General features: G+C 53.0%; 9 protein-coding genes across 9 annotated transcripts; 5 read left to right on the top strand and 4 right to left on the bottom strand.

The window, feature by feature from the left end:
* Positions 1 to 1,323: 1,323 nt before the first annotated feature.
* BO72DRAFT_451487 (aldehyde dehydrogenase family protein) lies at positions 1,324 to 3,432 on the top strand. Its single transcript, XM_040945495.1, has 4 exons — positions 1,324 to 1,687; positions 1,759 to 2,960; positions 3,015 to 3,084; positions 3,142 to 3,432. The coding sequence occupies exons 1-4, from the start codon at positions 1,626 to 1,628 to the stop codon at positions 3,299 to 3,301; spliced, it is 1,494 nt and encodes a 497-aa protein (XP_040797667.1). The 5' UTR covers positions 1,324 to 1,625; the 3' UTR covers positions 3,302 to 3,432.
* A 699-nt stretch (positions 3,433 to 4,131) lies between these two features.
* On the top strand, positions 4,132 to 5,858 carry BO72DRAFT_451489 (wax synthase family protein). Its single transcript, XM_040945496.1, has 3 exons — positions 4,132 to 4,279; positions 4,381 to 5,000; positions 5,121 to 5,858. The coding sequence occupies exons 2-3, from the start codon at positions 4,414 to 4,416 to the stop codon at positions 5,722 to 5,724; spliced, it is 1,191 nt and encodes a 396-aa protein (XP_040797668.1). The 5' UTR covers positions 4,132 to 4,279; positions 4,381 to 4,413; the 3' UTR covers positions 5,725 to 5,858.
* A 248-nt stretch (positions 5,859 to 6,106) lies between these two features.
* Positions 6,107 to 8,869, bottom strand: BO72DRAFT_386687 (uncharacterized protein; the record flags this gene model as incomplete). The annotated part of the gene is made up of 4 exons (XM_040941645.1): positions 6,107 to 7,446; positions 7,591 to 8,305; positions 8,424 to 8,570; positions 8,597 to 8,869. 4 exons carry the CDS (start codon positions 8,867 to 8,869, stop codon positions 6,107 to 6,109), a joined length of 2,475 nt encoding a protein of 824 aa, XP_040797669.1.
* Positions 8,870 to 12,139: 3,270 nt separating this feature from the next.
* Positions 12,140 to 13,377, bottom strand: BO72DRAFT_451493 (uncharacterized protein). The gene has a single exon (XM_040945497.1). The coding sequence runs from the start codon at positions 12,929 to 12,931 to the stop codon at positions 12,449 to 12,451; it is 483 nt and encodes a 160-aa protein (XP_040797670.1). The 5' UTR covers positions 12,932 to 13,377; the 3' UTR covers positions 12,140 to 12,448.
* Positions 13,378 to 13,639: 262 nt separating this feature from the next.
* On the top strand, positions 13,640 to 14,954 carry BO72DRAFT_451494 (blue light-inducible protein Bli-3). Its single transcript, XM_040945498.1, has 3 exons — positions 13,640 to 14,290; positions 14,362 to 14,770; positions 14,837 to 14,954. The coding sequence occupies exons 1-3, from the start codon at positions 14,093 to 14,095 to the stop codon at positions 14,860 to 14,862; spliced, it is 633 nt and encodes a 210-aa protein (XP_040797671.1). The 5' UTR covers positions 13,640 to 14,092; the 3' UTR covers positions 14,863 to 14,954.
* A 10-nt stretch (positions 14,955 to 14,964) lies between these two features.
* BO72DRAFT_451497 (transcriptional regulator SPT3) lies at positions 14,965 to 16,912 on the bottom strand. Its single transcript, XM_040945499.1, has 4 exons — positions 16,746 to 16,912; positions 16,145 to 16,234; positions 15,255 to 16,088; positions 14,965 to 15,202 (listed from the first exon to the last, which is right to left on the bottom strand). The coding sequence occupies exons 1-4, from the start codon at positions 16,788 to 16,790 to the stop codon at positions 15,197 to 15,199; spliced, it is 975 nt and encodes a 324-aa protein (XP_040797672.1). The 5' UTR covers positions 16,791 to 16,912; the 3' UTR covers positions 14,965 to 15,196.
* Positions 16,913 to 17,057: 145 nt separating this feature from the next.
* dph5 (diphthine synthase) lies at positions 17,058 to 18,252 on the top strand. The gene is made up of 3 exons (XM_040945500.1): positions 17,058 to 17,235; positions 17,312 to 17,436; positions 17,506 to 18,252. Exons 1-3 carry the CDS (start codon positions 17,101 to 17,103, stop codon positions 18,101 to 18,103), a joined length of 858 nt encoding a protein of 285 aa, XP_040797673.1. The 5' UTR covers positions 17,058 to 17,100; the 3' UTR covers positions 18,104 to 18,252.
* Positions 17,894 to 19,340, bottom strand: BO72DRAFT_412057 (AorFlbE). The gene is made up of 2 exons (XM_040942474.1): positions 18,404 to 19,340; positions 17,894 to 18,338 (listed from the first exon to the last, which is right to left on the bottom strand). The coding sequence occupies exons 1-2, from the start codon at positions 18,968 to 18,970 to the stop codon at positions 18,288 to 18,290; spliced, it is 618 nt and encodes a 205-aa protein (XP_040797674.1). The 5' UTR covers positions 18,971 to 19,340; the 3' UTR covers positions 17,894 to 18,287.
* A 175-nt stretch (positions 19,341 to 19,515) lies between these two features.
* Positions 19,516 to 20,602, top strand: BO72DRAFT_451500 (AP-2 complex subunit sigma). Its single transcript, XM_040945501.1, has 5 exons — positions 19,516 to 19,604; positions 19,667 to 19,706; positions 19,767 to 19,796; positions 19,888 to 20,118; positions 20,247 to 20,602. Exons 1-5 carry the CDS (start codon positions 19,570 to 19,572, stop codon positions 20,346 to 20,348), a joined length of 438 nt encoding a protein of 145 aa, XP_040797675.1. The 5' UTR covers positions 19,516 to 19,569; the 3' UTR covers positions 20,349 to 20,602.
* Positions 20,603 to 21,249: the final 647 nt, after the last annotated feature.

Here is a 21,249-nt window from a genome sequence, read left to right on the forward strand (position 1 = left end):
TGAATCAACCCGAGGCAGCGATCGGGGCACCGGGAGAAAGGTACCGAGGGGTCGGTCCGGGGAAAAGCCCGTCCCGTGACCAGTCCGATTACTAACTACGTACTTGGATTGTGCGTGATCATGGAGTGGAGGGGATAGGCCAGAATCATTCTATGCACGGTAAGTGGGGGAAGGAGGGGCTAGCAGGGGCTAAGTTAGCAGTGGCAAGCTCTGATCTTCAATACGAGTTGGATGACGAGACATTTTAGTGTTTGGGGAGTTCTCGATAGCTTATCTCTGGGTAGACCAGAGTACTCGTTAGTACCTAGTTCTCAGAGCCAGGTAGAGGGCCCCTATCTCTAGATATACTGGGGATCACGATGCATGTAGGGACGGAGTACGGACTACGGAGTAGATAAAAAGGTGGTGAAGACGCGGCACGTGTTTGGGTTCTGGAACTCGGCCGACAGGAAGCCAAGCCTCTTGGTGTGTCAGTTTGAATGAGTTCGAGTCCATGGTTGGTCTGCTTGGTTTGGTTGCCGTAGCCCGCTTGGCATTGGTTCATGTCTCATTTCTTTCAATCCTTCGGGAGGGCACTTTTTCATCCATTGGCAGAGGAGTAGTTATAAGTTCCCTTGATCCGGTTGATCTGCTTGCTCATTCATTCATTCAAATATTGGACCAGGTTGATCTCCTGCAGGATTGGGGCAATAAGTTAGTCGAGTCTGGTCCAGATAGCTGCAACTGGCTGACGGAGCCTGGAGCTGAGGGGTTGCCCGGGGATAAGAATGGCAGACTAATTTAGTGAGCAAGCGCGAGTTATACCGCATTGAGTCCCATTGACTGGTTGTTGAGGGGACGAGAGGGTGAGATCCCCACCACCGAGGCTAAGCGGGGAGATTCCGCGCCACTATGGCTTTTAGTCTAGTGACAGACAGCACTGGATAAGAATAAGCTGCAGGGCAGGATGGATGGAGTGGGTAAACCGGTCTCTTTCGGGAATTCTCTGATAGAAAAGTCAGAAGGATGAAGAAAATAAGAAACCAGCAGAAAATGTTGTATTTAGTAACCTGGTACCTTGCCAGTAAGTAGATGGGTTAGTAGCTTAGTATAACTATTAAGATGGAGGAGGGTGGGCGAGATGAGAATCTGCTGCGGAAACCCCGCACGATCTGAAAAAACCCACCCACGGAACTGGCAAACCAGCCAGCGAGAGGTTCAGTAACGCTCAGTAACGTTCAGTAACGGAGCAAAGCGGGGCGCGCAAGGCGTGGGCCATGAAGTAATTTGAATCCATCCCCTCTGGTCTCCCCGGTTCGGTCGACGAAACAGCGATGAGCAATACTAAAAGCCATTGTGCTGTTACATACTGAGTACTGCACTGCATTAACCGTACTGGGAGAGCTTCGCCTCCTCCACCCCTCCTTCGGCGACATCTTTCCCCCCCCTCCATCATTTTCCCTTTGAATGTTCCTCCGTTTCCTCCGTCCCCACCTCGGCGATCCTAGCTATGGTTCACCATGTTCGTTACTTTATTAACACTGGAGCTTCCCCTCCCCCTCCCCTCATTCTCTCTTCCTCTTCCTCTTCCTCTTCTCCTCTCATCTCGCCTCTCCTTTCCCTCCTTATTATCCTAATTTCACACCATGGCTGATCTTTTCACCACCATCGAGACCCCTCTCGCCAAGTACGAACAGCCTCTGGGCTTGTATGTGTCTCCCTATCGTGGACTCGTTCTCATGCTTCATCCCCACCACTAACTATCTGCTTTACGATCAGGTTCATCAACAACGAGTGGGTCAAGGGTGTCGAAGGCAAGACCTTCGAGACCATCAACCCCACCAACGAGAAGCCTATTGTTTCCGTTCACGAAGCTACGGAGAAGGATGTCGATATTGCCGTTGCGGCTGCCCGCAAGGCCTTCGAGGGCTCCTGGGGTCACGTCACTCCTCACCAGCGCGGCCGCTTCCTGACCAAGCTGGCTGACCTGTTCGAGCGCGATGCTGACATCCTGACCGCCATCGAGGCCCTGGACAACGGCAAGTCGATCTCCATGGCCAAGGGGGATGTTGGCGCTGCTGCCAAGTGCTTGCGCTACTATGGTGGCTGGGCCGACAAGATCCACGGTCAGACCATTGACACCAACAACGAGACCTTCGCCTACACCCGCCACGAGCCCATTGGTGTTTGCGGTCAGATCATCCCCTGGAACTTCCCTCTCCTCATGTGGTCTTGGAAGATCGGCCCCGCTCTGGCCACCGGTAACACCGTCGTCCTCAAGTCGGCAGAACAGACTCCCCTGTCTGCCCTCTATGCCGCTAAGTTGGTGCTCGAGGCGGGCATCCCCGCTGGTGTCGTCAACGTCATCTCCGGTTTCGGTCGTGTGGCCGGTGCCGCCATCTCCAGCCACATGGACATTGACAAGGTTGCCTTCACTGGTTCTACCCTGGTTGGCCGCACCATCATGCAGGCCGCTGCCAAGAGTAACCTGAAGAAGGTGACTCTCGAGCTGGGTGGCAAGTCCCCCAACATCGTCTTCAACGACGCTGACATTGACAACGCCATCACCTGGGCCAACTTCGGTATCTTCTACAACCACGGTCAGTGCTGCTGCGCCGGTTCCCGTCTTCTGGTTCAGGAGGGTATCTACGACAAGTTCGTCGCTCGCCTGAAGGAGCGTAGCGCCCAGAACAAGGTGGGCAACCCCTTCGAGAAGGACACCTTCCAGGGTCCCCAGGTCTCCAAGCTCCAGTTCGATCGCATCATGGAGTACATCGACCACGGCAAGCAGGCTGGTGCCACCGTTGCCGTTGGTGGCGAGCGCCACGGCGATGAGGGCTACTTCATCCAGCCCACTGTCTTCACTGATGTGACCGAGGACATGAAGATTGTCCAGGAGGAGATCTTCGGCCCCGTCATCACCGTTCAGAAGTTCAAGGATGTCGAGGACGCCATCAAGATCGGTAACAACACTTCCTACGGTACGTCTTTCACTTCTCAATGCCTTGTACCTTCATACTGACGAACGCCTACAGGTCTTGCCGCTGGTATTCACACCAAGGACATCAACACCGCCCTCCGCGTGGCCAACCAGATGCGTGCTGGGTATGTATCCATCATCGCTTGTAGATTCGACCGAACAAACACTGACAGTGAAAATAGTACCGTCTGGGTCAACAGCTACAACATGCTCGACACTCAAGTGCCGTTCGGTGGTTTCAAGGAGTCCGGTATCGGTCGCGAGCTTGGCTCGTACGCCCTGGAGAACTACACTCAGATCAAGGCTGTGCACTTCCGCCTGACCGATGCTCCTTTTGCTTAAATGGATGAGACTGTGGAGTGACTCGCTACGGTGACGGGTCATTGAAGTTCTAAGCTTTGGTTGCACGTAGCCATGACTGATTCATGTAAAACAATTTCTAGGATACGAATTTACGAGATTTTCATAATTCATGCCCTCTCATCGGTTCATCATGTCATACAAGCGTGCTTCGTAGCTGATTACACCACGAAATATCCTTTGGTAGGAGGTAAAGCGGAAGATCTCAAGGGCGAACGAACACTCGGGGCAAAATCGACCCGAGTAACATCGGGGTGAAGATAGCCCGAGCACTAGCTCCATCCGGGGGCAGTCACCTGCCTTCAAGGTTGTTTCGCTTGCTCTCGACCTCGAGAAAAAGCCTCCTCTTTACCAACCACTGATAGGGCTGTCGGCAGCAGGAGAGAGTCGCTGTATGCAGCCAAAGCACTCGCTCTGAGCTTCGTGCATCCATCGTGGCACAAGGACATGGATGGATACACAATGGCATGACTCTTATCCAGTCATGAAGCGAGGCTTCATCTAGACCGGTCTGCACTAAACTCTGGAGTCTATCCATCCAACTCTTATCTCTGCTTACATGCACCCATATGGGCTTTGTTATCGCGACCAGTCGTTCCTGCCTCAGGTCGATGTCCACCAGCTCTAATTCGAATTCCCCTGAAGGCTCAAAACAGGGACGATGATATAGCCTGACACCAGGGTTGTGGACCCAGAGGTAAGGTAGCACACAAAAAGCCTTCTTCTCGTGGGTTCCCTGTTTGTTAGCATTCTATTGGGCTTTCGCTGCTGCTGTAGACTGACGAGCTGACAGCGTCTGCTTGGGTTGCTACTTCCTGGTGTCGCACAGTTCCCTGCATTGAAACCCCAAACGGCAACAGTCCCAAAATGCTTGTCCTTCGAGCAAGGGAACAAGCTAGATATATCATGCCCTAGGCGTCTCCGAGAGCCTGGCTTGCACCAGGGCCGATCAGAGTCCAGGTAAGCGAACCAAAATGGCGATCTCAGCGGATCTTTGCTGCGGTGTGGTCATGGCTCTGCAGAATTTGATTATGATCACACTGCTCACTCGGACACCCAAGGGCTCCTTCATGCGATGGATCTGTTTTCCCTCGATGGTCTACCTGGCCTACCTCGAGGGGGTGCTCAATAGCCTCAGTGCGTCGACGTTTATGTTCAAGATGCGGACCGGCGGCCACTCCTTCACCTTCCTCATCCAACTGATGAATCTCCTTTATATCTCCAACGTCGACCTGACCACACTGCCAAACCGGTCCAAGGCCGCCTTCCAGCTCCTGCTCACCATCCGGGGCATCGGAACACCATGGCAGCCCAAGAACATCCCTCCTTTTCCAGCCGTGATGCAAACCGATCCTCCTCCCGGACGCACGCAGTACGTCGTCCGCCAACTCGCCATCATCATTTGGCAGGGTCTCTTCCTTCGTCTCCTCGAGCACCCGCGTCTCCACCCCGACCAATCGTTCTACAGACCCGGACAGGAGTTCTCATATCGACTGGACCAATGGCCCGGCCGACTGGCATGCACCTACATCATCGGGTTGATCCCTTCCTATCTGTTCCTGGATATGATGTACCGCGGCACGGCTATCCTCTTCGTCGGCTCGGGTGACCATTCTGTGTCTCAGTGGCCGCCATTATTTGGGAGTCTTGCCAATTCCTACACGTGCCGCGGATTCTGGGGGTAGGTCTCCATTCTATTTGAAAGACCCCAATGTTACACCTTTCCCTGACTCTTTCTTGCCTCTTCTCTTCGAACATCCGAGTATATTCTCGTATCTAACCCTTAATGGTGCCCTCTCAGCAAATTCTGGCACCAATACCTCCGCTGGCCCTTCAGCAGCTTCTCAAAGTGCGTCACCACCCGCATTCTCAAATTACCCCGGTCCTCCCTCGTCGAGCGCTACGTCAACGTCTTCATCGTCTTCAGTCTCTCCATGATCATGCACATGATCGGCAACACCGTCGCCGGAGTAGAGGGCGGGCACTTCGGCTCACTACTGTTCTTCCTGTCGCATGTCGTCGCCATCATGTTCGAGGATGCGGTGCAGTATGTGTGGCGCGCGGCGGCGGCGCGGCGGTCTCGCGCCCCGGTGCGGCTCGAAGATGAACAGAAACAGAAAAATGGAGACGTCAATGCTGATGCTACCCCCGCTGCGATCCGCGGTGGTGGTGGTGTTCCTCCGCTCTGGCAACGCTGCGTCGGCTCTGTCTGGGTGGTGCTCTGGATTGCGTGTTCGTGGTCCTGGTGGTATTATCCCATCATTCGAACCATGATCAAACATGGAGACCTGTCGGCGACTTCGAGTGGAAAGGAAGTTGTTCCGAGCTGGGAGCTGCCGACACTGGTGGGCTTGGTGGCTGGGGGTGCGGTTTTGCTCCGGGTAGTGTTCAAGGCGGAGCCGTGATTGTGATTTTCGGTATGGGCTTGGCTGGGGTTCAGGGGTTATAGGACAGTGGTCTAACAGGGATCAGTTGGTGTTGTCTGGACCAGGAGTATTAATCGAGCTTGCTATATGTCATGCCGATAGGCAGACTAGATTGATCGATCTTCGTTAGTGGGGAGGATTTCGATAGCATATGCATTCAAGGTTTAAGGAAACTTACTGCAACAAGGAACTCTTGTCAAGAATCAAGGCCAGCACTCATTCCATTCATTAAATCCTTCCATTCTATAAATACATGCTCGAAGATAAGAAAAGAGACAGAGAAGACAGAAATTCTCGCTCACTACCCGGAACACCACCGCAGCTTCCCAAATAACCTACATTACTCACCCATCCACACGGTTCACAAATAATTATACCACAGTTCCCTTTGCAACTCCTCCAACCGCCGCAATCCACCAGACACCCGGCCCAACGCATCAGTCAAGAAAGCACTGCGCGTGGCGCCGGGCCGGGGCGCCGACCACGTCGTCCACCCGCGCGACATGGCGCGCTGGAACGTCGTCTCGGCATGGGTATCCGGGCCCAGGGGGGCGAGCTCGACGACCGCCTCTGGGCCCAGGGTCATAAGGTAGTAGATCCACTCGTGCAGCATGATCATGCCCTGATTCCTTTTGTCGGTGTCGGGGGGAGGAGGAGACGAGGCGCTGCCGTCGTCGTCGTCGTCATCGCCGTCACCGCGATTAGCAGTGGCATTGGCGAAGACGCCGAAGCGGCGGGCGCGCTCGGTCTCGCCGCGCAGGAAGCCGAACATGTATTTGAGACAGGTCCAGACCTCGTCCATGTCTTGCATATCGGTCACGGAGAGGCCGCCGGGGTTGTTGCCCTCGCCGAAGCCCGGGGGCGGGTCGAACAAGATGCTGCAGACGTCGTTGGGGTCCGGGCAGGGCTGGAACGGGGAGCGCACCTCGCCGCGCAGCCAGCTGACTTGGCCGTCGATATCGTGGTCGCGGCCCGTCTGCATGCCGAAGAGGTGGCAGAAGGTCCAGACGCGCCAGATCGCGTTGTCAATCTTGCGGGCCGCGGGGCTGGCCGGTCGCGAGAGCGCCGTGTACGAGGCCGAGCGCATCACGGCCCGGCAGTGGGTCATCATCAGGCCCTTCAGCGTGGCGAGCGTGCGATGGTCGCGGGTGTAGTGGCGGTAGTAGATCTCGGCCGTGAAGGGTTCTTCCTCCGACGAGGATTCCTGCGAGTTGATGTCGCTCATCTGGCGGTGTTCCCAGGCGGCGGGTGATTTGAGGCGGATGGTGTTCTGCATCAGGGGCAGTTCGTGGCGCTTGAAGACTTGGTATGTGGCGCGGTTGACCTGGGTGAAGGCGAAGAGGTCGTCCAGATCGTCGATTTGGAGGAGGATTTGGAGGGTCATGTCTTCTAGGCCGGGCTTGGTCAGACTCCAGCGCGTGGGCGGGAATGCTTTGCTTAGGTCGTCCTCAATCTCTGCCATCATTTTTGTGTAGCGTGGGTAGATGCTGGAGGTGTCCGATTCATTGTCGCCGAGGCTGAAGACGTGTATTGATGGACTGTCGTCCTGCATCGTCGCGTCGTCTTCGTAGCCAACATATTCCCAAGCGTCTTCATCCTCGGCGCCGGTCTTGCGGGTCTTGGAGGTAGGAGCGGGAGAAGCAGGGGTAGGGGGAGGATGAGTCTGAGAGAAAGGTAATGGAGGTAGAGGACTGGTAGGCGCTGGCGACGGAGGGGGAACAGAATGGGAGTAAGTATGGGTATTCAAGTGAGGAGGTGGGGGGAGAGCTGGTGAGCTGGGAGGAGGATAAGAATGGGAATGGCTGTGAACATTGGGGCGGGGAGAACCAGGAAGGAAAGAAGGACTGAGCTGAAGAGGTGCAGGAGATGCACAGCGACTTGGTGGTGCTGGTGGAGCAACGTCCAAGCCGAGAAGAGGGTCATTTTGGACTCTCAAGAAGAGGGACCGGAGAAACTTTTGGTTCGCTTCGGCTTGAAGAATCGCGTCCATTGAATAGCCATCCTCTAATAAGCTGGCAAGCACATTCTTCATGCGGCTGACCGCATCTTGATATCGCTCTTCGTCCTGTTTCTCGACATTGTGCATCCAATCATGTTGCTGATCTCCTGACTCTTGTGACTGTTGCGGATTCGTGGACATACGAACGATGATCGATGCTCGCCGATCATTTTGAGACTTGGGTTTCTTCAAATTTGAAGATGAAGCTTTAGTGGTGAGGACGCGTCGCACTCCCGCTTTGAGCGTTCGCCATATAGGCTTCTCCTCACCGTCGTCTTTAGCGGATAGCCTTTGCTCCGACGACTTCTTCGATGGTTGTTTTGAGGGCCCGTCAGGCCGATTTTGAGCTGGTGCGCTAGTATTTGGGTTGTACGGAGGAAAGAGGCCCTTCTCAAAATGGTATGGAGGGAAAAGGCCCGTTGATGGTGGGGGGTCAACCTGCTGTGGCCATGAAGGTTCGTTCGGAAATGCGTTCAACGCCGCAGCAGCGGCCAACGAGAATTCTGGATTCAGTGAACGTTGATCGTTAGGTCGCGGTGTGAAAGACCGAGGAGTCAACGGCTGGGGGGTCATCGGTCGGCCCGTCGAAAGCTGAGGGGTCATGGGCCGAGTGTTCAGTGGCTGGGGAGTCATAGGTCGCATGTTCAAGGGTTGTGGAGTCATCGGCCTGGCCAGTGACGGCTGAGGGGTCATGGGGCGTGGGTTCAGGGGCTGAGGGGTCACTGATCGAGGAGTAAGAGGTCGAGGTGCCATTGGTGGCTGTGGCGTTGTCGATCGCGATGGCATGGAGCCTGGAGTCATAGGTCGAGGTGTCTGAGGTCGCGAGCTGTAGAGCGGCAGAGACTCCCCCACGGGCGAGCCTGACTGGTATGAGGCATGGATATGTTTCTCTTGTGGGTTGGGAACCGGGGGAAGCGGCTTGTTATACTTCCATTCGGTCGTGGAGGATGAGCTCATCGTGGGACTTGCTCGCGAGGTATATGAAGGGCATGGATCGAGCGGTGGTCGATCGTACATGCCGACTTTGGGGATGCTCAGACTCGGCACGGCCAAGCGGTCGGAAGAGTCCCAATTCGTCTCCAATCCTGCCAGAAGAAGCTTGTCGTCAATGTGCTTGCCAGGCATCTTGTTGATGTGGTTGTGTTGGGTTTGGCCTGCCACGTCGTCGATGTGATCTTCGAGTATGTCATTCGGGAGGAAGTATAATGTCGATCGTGATCCGAGACTGTCGGAAGACTTCGAAGCGTAGGGGTTACCGTAGGGCGTATGGCCGAGAGAAATAGGAATCTCGGAGTATTGCGGTGGGTAAGGATCCTGTCTATAGTGAGGCATAGCAGGTAGGGCCATGATGTAGGATCGCCACCCTAAGTTCAGGAGGACCGAAAACAAATAGGCTATATTAAATTGACGGGGACCTGCAGGAGGTGATATACGTCGCCTCCCCCAGACGGGATCCCTCGCCGGAGCCGAACCCGCCCATTACACACTCCTTGTACTCAGCTTTCTCCCATCTCAGCACAGATCTTGGGTCCGTAATGTTTGAACGGGGGCTACAAGTTCCACGGGAGCCATAGAGAGCTGGTAAGCCAAGTAACCAAGTACCTGGCTATGACTCGGCGGGAGCGATCAACTGACCCGCTGGGACACAGGCGCCGCGAATAGCGAACAAATTGCATCATGATAGGCAGCTTGTCCTTGTTGAACGGGTGCCCGCTATGAACGAATGTGGCAGTGAGCTCGAGAAAGGGAGGATCGCAGTCTCTGAGCTCTCATCGCGGGCCTGAAGAGACTAGTTCGTCATGGCGTTGGGGCCAAATCGTGTCAGAGTCTGTAAGGCATTCCTTCATACAACACGACTGGAAGCAATTAGCAAAAGAGCATGTTACATGCAGACCGTCATACCTTAGACTTGATATTTGAGCTCATATCCATAGCCCAGTTGGTGATGGAAGACAAGTGTCTGGCGGTAAGAAACAGAGGGGAGGTTGTCAGAAAGAGGAAGGGGAGAAGCGAGGGGAGTTGTTGTTGTTGCGCATCTCCGCCTGTCCTCCCAACACAATCCTTCAAACAACACAACTTTCGCCCCCAGGCCTCGTTCGCATCCAATTTCCCATCCAACTGATTTCAAAGAATCCAACAATACTTGCGAAGTTTCTACGAGCATCGCCATGTGGCAGTGTCTGACATCAGATACTCCTTCCAGAAGAACTCGCGGGGGCTAAAAATCCCCCTAATCCGCTCGTCTTGACTGCGGTCGATAGGCCTTATGAGTTTTCAGCTTAATCAAACCGTCTCATGCATCTTGCGCTGAAGAGCTCAGGTCATTTAACGGAGAGCTTATCATGACATACCGATTTTACCTCACCAGGTGGAACAGAGATACCGTTGTCGTGAGGCGACACAGCCTTTACAGCCTCTGAAAATGCAATTCTCGCATACAATTCAACATGACTGGGACTATGGAAGAGAGTACAAGAGTACAGCCCTTCACCCAAACGCTCCAGGAGCTAATCAGGCTGGTGGTCAGCTCCACAGGGTCTCCAGGCAGAACAGCAGAGTGGATATCTACCACATGGTAGCGACGAGGGAACCCCACCTACAGAATCTTCCCATCTCGTGGCACAAACATGATCGGCGGTCGAATGATCTCTGCTTCGAGGCTTTGTCGAATGGCCCCCAACGGACGATCACGAACAGTGTTATTGCGCCTTGCACCACGCCGACGTGTCTTAGGAAGCCCTGAAGCCTGGGCTCGTTGCATGAATGGTCTACCTGAAACACGGGCGCAGCAAATGCGGCTCATGGGGGACTCAGACGTAACCTCACACAGAGGCCCCTCTGCCAGACCGGTCTGAATCTCAATCTGTCAGTGTACACGTGGAGAGACCATTTTGGGCCAATTGTGAGATTCATAGCGAACTACCATGGACCAAACCTTGAAGCAATAAATATGTTGTCTACATACTCAAGCTATGTATCTGATTCATGACCTCTCGCGGCTGTCTATCTTTGAGATTTTATTGTGCTCGTTACCCATGCTTGTGCAACAAGCACGGCTGCCTTGATGTTGGCCTGTCTTGTCTGGTCTGTTTGTCTGACTAGGGCATAGTCCATCTCCTGTCTGGCCAAATGCAATTCATTGTTGTTATGCAGAATTTCGCGAAGATTAAAAATTGAGGCAGCCACCAACTATAGCCAAACAGGGTGCTGCTATTGGACACATCGTCTAGCAGCGAATATGAGGTTGATACTATGTGGTGACTGCAATCCAGCTTTCTTATGTCTTGAGATGAAGGCACTCTGCATCTGTGATGTATACACATGCTCACACAGCGGGGAACTATACCATGATCAGTGGATGGCGTACTTCAAGGGTGAAGTCCTGGGGAAATGGTCGCATGAGAACCTGCCAGGAAATCATATACACATTGGTCAACCATAGAGTGAGAGAGGCTTCTCATGAAAGCAGTGAGATTTACTGCTAGTCGAGGAGGAAGCTCATGCGTCAGTTGTTTCCAATTGCCAAATATGACCTAGTAGTATTATGCTGAATTTCCGATGGCAGTTCACTCTAAAGGCACGGTGTAAGCATTCATGCCATGGCTTTGAGATGAACAGCTTTCGATCATGCAGCTCTACCTACTCCTTAATAGCTGAAGGCTCAGGCTTACATAGTAGAAGTCTAAGTTGGGTCAATTGGGTCAGATGACCTGATATCCATGATTGGAGGTTCTACCTGTCGCACTGACTCATCCATCCCCCTCCGCATTCAATGAATCCACAAGCTGGCTTCCACCTCTCCTGGCCCTTTCCCGTTCGAAATTTTAGCGGCGCAATGAATCACAAATGGGCAGGATTCTTCTTGCAAGGCTGTGAGCCGCACGTGATTCCCTTAAGCAATCAACCTGTTCGCGATCCGCTGGACTTCAAGGAATTCCAATGCCACGATGCCTGGGAAATAGGACGACGATTGCGTGATGATATGCCGGGACTGCATAGCATCATGGTGCTGGAATTAGAGGTGAACGGTGTAGCCAACCTGGTGGTGAAGACAGTATGTAGACACAATAAACAACACACAAAAATTGACTCATTAAGAGATAGTTCTTTGGAAAAGAGTATTTCGAGTCAATCAATCAACTAGACCCTTTTCTAGACGAGAGTCGAGCTTACGAGCACATTCTCCTCAACTGCCCGTCCTCCAAATTAACCTATTTCCGAATCAACCTGGTTTCATTATACACCCGGGACAGACAAGCACTTAAAACTGATATCAGGCGTTGAGTGTTTCAAATTGGAGTCAGAAGACATGTCGAACGAAAAGTCCTATTTGCTTCTCTTGATTCCTAGATCTTGGGACTTGAAGGATCATAGGACAAGGCTCCTTACCTGTGCTGGGCTTGTTGTGAATAAAGGATTGGGTCCTATGATCTCAAAGAAGGAATTCAAACAGCTTGACAGCTAGCCGTATATTTAGAACACAGGCCACCAGGTCCGTGCCGAACGCTGTGGCGGGGCGACCAAAACTTGAGATCTTGGAAAGAAGCAGACTATTCAGGTTCACCAGTAATAAGAGGCACTAGTCAAACAGGTCAATGCCCTCTCATGGTCCAATTCGCGCAGATAAGACTTCCCACCAAGCTCAACCACAAAGTGATACCACCAGAGGTCCTCCGGCGTGAGCCTCAACGCTGTCGTGAAATCCTAATACTCGGGATACCAGCCTGCGAATCTCCAGTCCAGAAAGCCCGTGATGCGTCCCTCACGGACCATGATATTGTGGTGTTTCAAATCTCCGGGAGTAAAGACGATACGATGGGGTAGCTCATCCATCTTCCTGGCGCGATTCATCGCCTCTTGATACGCCTCCTCGGACGCAAACCCACCCGACCAGGCAGGTTCCCTCAAATAGTCATTAAGTTCTTGCTCCGACCTAAACGGGCCGGCAAGATGATTGGTAGGCACCAGGACACTTCTAATCGGCGTTCCTACCATCGAGCAGATCCTGCTTTCGCCCCACGGATTCTCCCGGTTCCTAATATACGTTAGAAACCGATCCAGCTGTTGGAACACCATCTCTTTCTCTTCGTCGCTAAGCGTATCGTAAACCTGACCTAATTCCTTGCCAGGAAACCGCGTCATTAGGATTGGAAACCGGCGCATGCGGACTATCAGCATGCTTGCCATAGCAGATAACTCTGGGTACAGGGAGGCCGGCTTGCCTGGCGACTTGCATGGCCAAAACTTCCTCGAGCCAGGTACATTACCATCCGACCACTTCAGAACAAGGCCGAGCGGGAGCTGGGCGATTTGATTATCGTAGGCGATCCCGACCCAGCTGCAATAGGATCGGGAGAACCGTCGGAGGTGTGTGTGGATGATGCCCCAGAATTGACGGACACGTGGGTGAGCTACGCGAGGGATGGGTGGAAGTTGGTCGCTTAGCACTGTTGTTTGCTCTATGATGATCTGACCAGGAGAAATCGGGGAGGAGCAGGCGGGGGAAATAGCCACTGCAGCATTTTGGCTGTATATTGCAGCGCAGCGATACCGTCAATGAGATGCTTAGAGGGGAATATGTATCCAATATATAAGACAATCAGAGACTAATTGTCGACCTGAGTCAATTGTTGGTGTCTATATCCTGCCCAGACAATGTCAACTTGTCACATCGTGTGAGGCGGTGTGACATATAGTTACAGCTTGCGAGTTACCAGTCAGCAGGGTGTTGCTCAAGCCGACCAATGCGGGTGTCCGGACCCTTGCGACGTGATGACTACCGGTTCTCTGTACAAGGCTGATATCAGCCATCGATGGCCGGCGTATCTGTTTGGGATATGAATAACTGCTGAATTCAGGCTACGTGAGGCTATCCTAGCGGGGAAATATAGTAACAATCTGGCTGTGGCGGGCGGTGAGCAGCCTGGCTACTTTCAGGGCCGCAGGGCCGCCGGCGATATCTGTTTATGCCTAAGGTAAGTTAGCGATCGCGGAAAAGGTAAATTAACTTCTTTTACCAAATCTACATATACAAGCTGCCTCTGGTTTACCTCGAATCGATCGATCATCAGACCAGTTGACATCAATCCGCTGCCTAGCGCGATCGCAGAAACAGCGTTCATCGAGGATCAACTGGCGATAGAGTAACGCAAGCAATGACACCCATTGACGTCACATCTACGCCAGCCTTGGCAATCGATCACATCTGATAAATACATCCCATCTCCTGCAGCTCCCTCACCTCTCTCCAATTATTTTCATTTCAAGAACATCGGAATCGCTCAATTAAATACACCCGTATCACAGATCACAGATCACACACAACCCACAATCACAACTACCACCAAAATGTCCAGCACCATCAACACCGCGGCCGGCAACAAGCCCCTCGACCCCTACACAGCCAAGTCGCACGAGGACCCCCCTCTACCCCAGAAGGTCGAGGACCTGGTCACGTTCATCAGTGACTCCAAGTTCGGCATGCTCACCACCAAGTCCTCGGACGATGAGCTCCTCACATCCCGCTGCATGGCGCTCGCCGGAAAGGTACGCCTCTCGAACAACATCCTCCCCCCAAGTCCTTCTATCAAAGCTAAATTGATCTTGTGAATGCACAGGAGCACGGCGGCATCGACCTGATCTTCCACACGAACCTCTTCTCGCACAAGACGATGGACCTGACCACCCACCCCAAGGAGGTCAACATGTCCTTCCTGGACCCGCTCAGCGGCTCCTGGGCCTCCATCTGCGGCACCGCCACCATCATCTCCGACCGCGACACCGTCAAGAAGTACTATTCGCCCGCCCTGCAGGCGTGGCTGGGCGATTTGGGCGATGGCGTGCACGACGGTGGCCCCGAGGACCCCCGCATCGGCGTCATCAAGCTCGAGGCGGTGACCGCCCACTATGCGCTGGCTCGCAAGGGGATGCTCACCCGCGCCGTCGAGACCGTCAAGAGCGTGGCCACCGGGAACGTGCCGGCTATCAACAGCATCCGCGAGCTGTCGCGGGCAGAGCTGGAGGAGTGTAAGTTCTTTTGCCTTTTCTCTCTCTTGTAATGATTGTAAGATGGATACTAATGCGGAATGATAGGGCGCCGCACGCACGCGAACGAGTAAATTGTCGCTGTTCGTTATTTGCTGAACCCACGCGAGCCGTGGACGAGTGAATTACCCTATGATTTCATGACCCTGATGACACATGTGCTAAGTACCATGTCACTAGTATCATATTTGTATTAATTTGCAAATGAAAGACACATTATCCAATGGAAGGAAATCTAGACATGCGGGGCGTAAGCAAGTAGGGCTTGGTGCAGAACAAAAGTAAACCAATCATTGCAATGCTATCGCACCATATTATATTAAAGAGGCCGGTCCTAAAATTAGGAGTGCGTGTTGAGGGTATCACTAGCATGGACTCCAATAGACGCCGTATAACAAAATAACCCCATTAAATCTATTCTCGCCGTTAGCGTTGCGCATGGAAGAAAGGTCCAGACACGACTCACCAGTCGTAATGGCATCCGGGCCGGCACACGACCGTTATGTAGCAGCATGGCGATGTTCTTATTGGACGTCGCCTGCAGTTTGCGATAGGCTTCGCGGATGTGCTTGGGTTCGACAGGGGTGCGGCCCTCCTCAGGGGGGTCGAAGAGTCCGGTCTCGCGCTTACGTTTCTTGGAATCCTCGCCATTATCTGCGCCGCCACGACGGTTCTTCTCTCGATCCTCCCGTTCCTTGACCTTGAGGGCCTCCTCGGTCAGCGTTTGCACTATCTCGAAGGTCAGGAACCCGAGGATGTCGACAATATCATCGTTAGGTTTCGACTCGGTGACGATTCCGAACCCGGCCCACTCCCGGAAACGCTTGCTCTTGCGGTAGGTGAAGGACGCCTGACGGCATTCCGACCAGAACACATATTCTTCCCTCGTCATGTGCTTGGTGCGTTCGTCGGCAGCGGCAAGGCGCTGCAGGGTGGCGTAGTTCTGCTCCTCCTCCTCCTCGTCTTCTTCATCCTCACGCTCGGGAACCTGCACGGAATAAAAGCTGTTCACATCCCAAGCGAGACCGACGCGGGCACGCTTGTTCTTCGGCTTCGACGCAACGTCTTGAGGTCCAGCCACGACGCCTCCGGCGATGGGGTCGTCGGCGGCGGCGAAATCGGCCGCATCGGCACCGCCCTTGTCGTCCGAGTCTTTGACGTTCTTACGAACATCTTTCCATGAGAGGAAGGTCTTCAGGCGAGACACCTTGGCCTTATCGTGACGGATCAAGAAGATCAGATCATCGGTGGAGATAGAGCGCACACCGCGGCGGGTTGCCAGAGCGGTGCTTCGAGCAAGCTAGTAGGGATGTTAGCGTCATTCACCGGTTGGAGAAAGCGACGAAGGTATCGTACAATTTCGACAACTTGCTGACGAACAATCTCCTCGATGAGGGTAGTCGTTTCAACCGAGGGTTCGGCAGTTTCCCCAGAGACGAACATCATCTGGCGCCAAGTGTTAGTCAAGCGCTCCTTAAACTGTTCTTCGCTTTCGACGTCCACATCCTCTGGTTCATACTCTGAGCCAGGTGGGAATCCTTCTGAGAGAGCAAACATGCTGAGGGCTGAGGTATTGATAAGTCCGAAAGAGGGAATAGGGTACAGATAGGGATGGGAGGGATGTGTGAAGCGATACTGTCAGAAACAGTGACATTGACTTGAGAGCAATCATGATGAACAGATAATTCTAAGCAGAGGGGGAGCCAGGAAAGATAGAGTGAATGATCTCGGCATAATTTTGGCAAACAGATGCAAGTGAATATAGTAGTTCGGACCAACAACAGTTGGTATGGGCTGCTGTGAATGAACTTGATAGCAACCAAAATATGTGCAACCTAGATCCAAGAGGGGCCACAGTCTGGGACAAGCAGTACAAGCATAAAGTGCAGATGTGCAGTACGGAGATGTGCAGTTCAATCAATTGAGCGAATCCAATGGTGCTCACTGACACGCTTACCTGCTGGATCTCTTGACGATACTTCGGTGTCCGATCTGTAGACATCTTCGCGAAGAATGAAGAGCAGGTCGCCTGGTCATCCCAGACAGACTGCACTGAGAATATACACAGACAGATGATCTCAGACTCCAACAATCTAGAGGCTGATGAATAGAGCGTTCCCCAATAGGCAGAGCCCCAGGATATCCCGCGGAGGAGGCAAGCACGTCACCTGACACGCGCGTGCTTCCCCGATTCACATACTCGGATCATCAGTTCCTCCGCCATCCACCGCATTTGGCGGGGTGATAAGGGAAACTTTCACGCCGCAATCAACATTCCCTGAAGAGCAAATTCACTCCATTGTACGATCAAAATGCTTTATCTAGTGGGACTCGGCCTTGCCGATGAGACTGACATCACCGTCAGAGGTCTGGAGGTGGTCAAGAAGGCCGAGCGCGTTTACCTCGAAGCGTACACAAGCATCCTCCTCGTGGAGAAGGAGAAACTAGTGGGTGCCTCTGCGCGATCATACTTCTAGCACATTGGTGCAGAGGTGGCTGACTGGGAGTGACTCATTCCAGTAGGAAGCTTTCTATGGACGTCCTGTTATTGTAGCGGACCGCGAATTGGTTGAGACTGGCAGCGATGACATCCTCGCTGAAGCCGACAAAGTCGATGTCGCTTTCCTGGTGGTGGGCGACCCCTTCGGGTATGTGTTTTCACCTTCATATGTTGTTTGATGGGGAGATATGCACGGGGATTGACAGCCAACTACTAGTGCTACGACACACACCGATCTAGTCCTACGCGCCCGTGAATTGGGCATCGAGTCCAAGGTCATCCCTAACGCATCGATCATGTCCGGCATTGGCTGCACCGGCCTGCAGCTGTACAACTTCGGACAGACCGTCAGCATGGTCTTCTTCACTGAGACCTGGAAGCCTTCTTCCTACTACGACCGTGTCAAGGAGAATGCTGGGCTGGGTCTTCACACACTTGTCCTGCTAGACATCAAGGTCAAGGAGCAATCCCTCGAAAACATGGCCCGTGGACGTCTGATCTACGAGCCTCCGCGCTTCATGACGGTTGCGCAGTGCGCCAGTCAGATGCTCGAGACGGAGGAGGAGCGCCAGGAGGAAGTCTGGACTGCGGATAGTCTGGCTGTTGGTGCCGCTCGTGTTGGAGCCCCTGACCAGAAGTTGGTTGCCGGTACTCTCAAGGAGCTGGCAGAAGTTGACATGGGCCGACCTCTTCACAGTTTGGTCCTGCTTGGCAAGAGGGCACATGATCTGGAGAAGGATTACATCAAACAGTTCGCTGTGGACCAGGCGACCTTCGATGCCGCTTGGCAAAAAGGAGGCTACGGTACCATGTGAGGTACTGCTGCCGTGTAACGAATGATGTTGAACGAAATAGACATTTATCCCGCTGAATAAAAACAAGTGAGCCATCCGAACCGAGGTTTCCGAACACACCCAAAGCCAGCTTTGTGATGGAGATCAAGTCGATAGTGGATCGTCAAGCGTAAGATGTTAAGAATCACATTTCCCAGTACAGTCGTTAGGCCGCTTTCCGACCAAAAAATCTTGTAAGCCGCTGGGGGAGTCGTACCTGCATGACACAAACACCGTCAGAGGTTATGGCACCCAGCAAAATAACTTTGATGCGAAACGTACCGTTGCTGATGAAGGCGTCGCTGGTGGCGTCTGGTCGCTATCGCACTCTTCGCCATTCCCGTAGGATCCCTCGTCGTCGTCCATACTATCTTCTTCCTCCTCATCTGATAGAGGAAACCATCTCTCGGGATCGCCATTGTAGACAATATACCAACCGATCCGCTCGCCCGCAGCATACTTGTCGCGCATCTCCGTGATCGCCTCTTCGGCGGCGGTATCCAAAGGCGACTTGGTGAAGAGATCCTCAGGCGTCCAGCTTGTTTCGGAGCAAGGGACTCCAGCTTCGGGGATAGAGATAACTTTCGCTGCGACGTAGGCGAAAGGCTTGCTGACAGCCGCATCACTCGTGTCTTCGGGGTCGTATTGCTCGATGAAGCGCATCTCCGGCAAGCGATCGACAATGCTGGACTCTGTCTTCTGGAACGATTCGAGAAGAAGCTCGGTGGTGGTTGGCTGCTGAATATACTCGGCGGTGGCATCCTCGAGATTGTGCAAGACCACGTAGACGCGAATCCCTGTAAAGCCGGCGCGAGGCCAGCGGAAGCCGTAGAGCATGTAAACAGGCATGGTGGAAGGGAGGAAACCGCGGGATGGGTAGCCGAGGGTGTTCTGCGACGGTAATGGTTGTGTGGCGAGAAGACAATGCGCTTTCAATGATTCTGATGAGTGGAACGAGGGTGCAGCATCCCAGAAAGGTGAGAATGCAAGCTCATATTAAAGTGAGCAAGCGAGATGCAGCGCGCACTGCGCGGTTTCACAGGGTGGATATGCAGGTGAAGAGTGGTTGGTGAGTTATCGGTCCAATTGGTGACCGGAGCGATAATGCAGATGGCGCTAAGTCCGATTCTTTGTTTTACTAAGCAGGGGTAACCAGGCTCACAAGGGCATCAATTGCCCATGTCCCAAAGCAGCATATGGGAGACTGTATCGATGTAAGAGTTATATGTCGAAACAATGGATTTTACAAAACCTAGACAAGAATCAGCTTGTGAAGTTCGCACTGTCGGCCTCAAATTGATCTCCAATCTTAGGCGGTGAGGCCCGGCAATATTGAGTCCGTCCCGCACTTCCTCGGGGACGCAAGCGGAGACAGATAGATGTAACAGCTTAAGCTGCAGCATCATTTCATTCTTTCCGGAGGACATCCACATAACAAACTAGACAGGATGGTCCTATCATTTATTCTTGTCCAGAATCGCCAGTAAGCGCCCAGCTAATATTCCTCACCCAACAGAACTCAAGAGCTGACAGGAGACCGGACAGGGGGAAGACGCGGCTTGCCAAATGGTACGCTCCGTACAGCGTAAGTCTCCCGAACTCTGTGGCGGCTGCACTGGATCATTTACTGAAAGACTTACTGCAGGACGAAGAGAAGGTCAAGCTGAAAGGCGAGGTACGTCATATCGGATTGTCATGGCAGCTTGCCCCCCGCATCCCACGTAGCGGCCGTTGAGCGATAGCTTACCAACCATTGCTGAATGCAGGTCCATCGCTTGGTAGCCCCGAGAGACCAAAAATACCAGTCGAACTTTGTTGAGTTCAAGCGGAGTACGAAGATCGTATACCGGCGATATGCGGGGTTGTTCTTCTGTGCCTGTGTCGACGCAACTGATAATGAGTTGGCCTACCTGGAGGCTATTCACTTTTTCGTCGAGGTTCTGGACCAATTCTTCGGAAACGTCTGTGAGCTAGATTTGGTGTTCAACTTCTACAAGGTGCGTGTGTGCGATGTCAGCTATAGTTCGGGGGTCGGACCTGGGCATGGAGGGAGGGCAAGCTGGTGGAAGCGGTCGTGCCTTTGGCTCATCGGAGAACCACTCGCGGCTAACGGAGTTTCATACAGGTATATGCTATTCTGGACGAGGTGTTCCTTGCGGGTGAAATCGAGGAGACGAGCAAGCAGGTCGTACTCACGAGGCTGGAACACTTGGACAAACTGGAATGAGGAGAAAGCAGTATCGAGAAGGGTGGACTGCAAGAGGGTGTGGAGGCAAATGAAATCTTGCTCCATGCCTGTGCGGCTTCGATTTGGCTTCAGTTGCATATATGACCACGGGCTATGGTCATCACAGGAGTTAGGGCTTTCTTGGATTTGGTTCTTTTATGCGGGGGGTTTTTTTCCCTCCTGCACTGTTACATACCTCTAGCGCTCGTCTGAAACTTCCTCAGGGCGGTATCTAATGTACAAATTCTAATTCCCTACGCAAAAAGCATGTGTTGTGTTTTGTGGCCGATTCAAGATATGCAGTACATGCAAGCGCCCTTAGTGTGTTCCTTTTATCTTCGTAACCAGTTTCAGGGCCATTTTCAGGGTCCCCAGCGGAGCTTTCAGGGTTCAGACCTGCATGATTGAAAAAAACGAGGTCAAAATTGGCGAGGTCAGTTGAATGGTTGCTGCCTGGGGTTTCAACAGCCGAGAATGACTGCCGTGATGCTCGACAGGCGGATCATCCGAGACATCTCACAGCTGACACCGGACCACTCACTGCACCATGCCAGCAGCGCAATTAAGCTTATCTGATTGTCTCAGATCCAAGGGCAGGTTCGCTTCAATCCATTTGACGGCACCAGCGCTATTAACTTAAAGCAAAAAGGGGGTTCAGCTTACTGTTTTTCAAATGAGGTGATCGTGGGGATCGATTGCGAGCAACTCCCCGGCGATGGTGACATGCTCTTGGCAAGGTATACTTAATGAGCCCTACCCTTCAGGCATGATGGATTTAATTTTGATTTTGTTCGACTTGATGCAGCATCAAACTGGAAACGCTGCCTCAAACTTGTTTATGAATGTCCTTCGAATCAGGTCCTCTACCACAAGTGTAGCACGGCACACCCGACAACAGAGC

The sequence above is a fragment of the Aspergillus fijiensis genome (genome assembly GCF_003184825.1).
Source record: "Aspergillus fijiensis CBS 313.89 unplaced genomic scaffold BO72scaffold_57, whole genome shotgun sequence".
Lineage (NCBI taxonomy): Eukaryota > Fungi > Ascomycota > Eurotiomycetes > Eurotiales > Aspergillaceae > Aspergillus > Aspergillus fijiensis.

Coding starts and splice junctions, on each gene's coding strand:
- BO72DRAFT_451489 (XM_040945496.1), top strand. CDS start 4,414: ATGGTCTACCTGGCCTACCTCGAGGGGGTGCTCAATAGCCTCAGTGCG. Junction 5,001..5,120: donor ACGTGCCGCGGATTCTGGGG/GTAGGTCTCCAT, acceptor GTGCCCTCTCAG/CAAATTCTGGCACCAATACC.
- BO72DRAFT_451497 (XM_040945499.1), bottom strand. CDS start 16,790: ATGTCTACAGATCGGACACCGAAGTATCGTCAAGAGATCCAGCAG. Junction 16,235..16,745: donor ATCGTCAAGAGATCCAGCAG/GTAAGCGTGTCA, acceptor ACTTGGCGCCAG/ATGATGTTCGTCTCTGGGGA. Junction 16,089..16,144: donor GTCAGCAAGTTGTCGAAATT/GTACGATACCTT, acceptor CATCCCTACTAG/CTTGCTCGAAGCACCGCTCT.
- BO72DRAFT_451493 (XM_040945497.1), bottom strand. CDS start 12,931: ATGGCAAGCATGCTGATAGTCCGCATGCGCCGGTTTCCAATCCTAATG.
- dph5 (XM_040945500.1), top strand. CDS start 17,101: ATGCTTTATCTAGTGGGACTCGGCCTTGCCGATGAGACTGACATCACC. Junction 17,236..17,311: donor TCGTGGAGAAGGAGAAACTA/GTGGGTGCCTCT, acceptor TCATTCCAGTAG/GAAGCTTTCTATGGACGTCC. Junction 17,437..17,505: donor GTGGTGGGCGACCCCTTCGG/GTATGTGTTTTC, acceptor GCCAACTACTAG/TGCTACGACACACACCGATC.
- BO72DRAFT_451494 (XM_040945498.1), top strand. CDS start 14,093: ATGTCCAGCACCATCAACACCGCGGCCGGCAACAAGCCCCTCGACCCC. Junction 14,291..14,361: donor GCATGGCGCTCGCCGGAAAG/GTACGCCTCTCG, acceptor GTGAATGCACAG/GAGCACGGCGGCATCGACCT. Junction 14,771..14,836: donor GCGGGCAGAGCTGGAGGAGT/GTAAGTTCTTTT, acceptor GCGGAATGATAG/GGCGCCGCACGCACGCGAAC.
- BO72DRAFT_451500 (XM_040945501.1), top strand. CDS start 19,570: ATGGTCCTATCATTTATTCTTGTCCAGAATCGCCA. Junction 19,605..19,666: donor ATTCTTGTCCAGAATCGCCA/GTAAGCGCCCAG, acceptor GAGACCGGACAG/GGGGAAGACGCGGCTTGCCA. Junction 19,707..19,766: donor AATGGTACGCTCCGTACAGC/GTAAGTCTCCCG, acceptor GACTTACTGCAG/GACGAAGAGAAGGTCAAGCT.
- BO72DRAFT_451487 (XM_040945495.1), top strand. CDS start 1,626: ATGGCTGATCTTTTCACCACCATCGAGACCCCTCTCGCCAAGTACGAA. Junction 1,688..1,758: donor TACGAACAGCCTCTGGGCTT/GTATGTGTCTCC, acceptor CTTTACGATCAG/GTTCATCAACAACGAGTGGG. Junction 3,085..3,141: donor GCCAACCAGATGCGTGCTGG/GTATGTATCCAT, acceptor CAGTGAAAATAG/TACCGTCTGGGTCAACAGCT.
- BO72DRAFT_412057 (XM_040942474.1), bottom strand. CDS start 18,970: ATGCCTGTTTACATGCTCTACGGCTTCCGCTGGCCTCGCGCCGGCTTT. Junction 18,339..18,403: donor CGACGCCTTCATCAGCAACG/GTACGTTTCGCA, acceptor TGTGTCATGCAG/GTACGACTCCCCCAGCGGCT.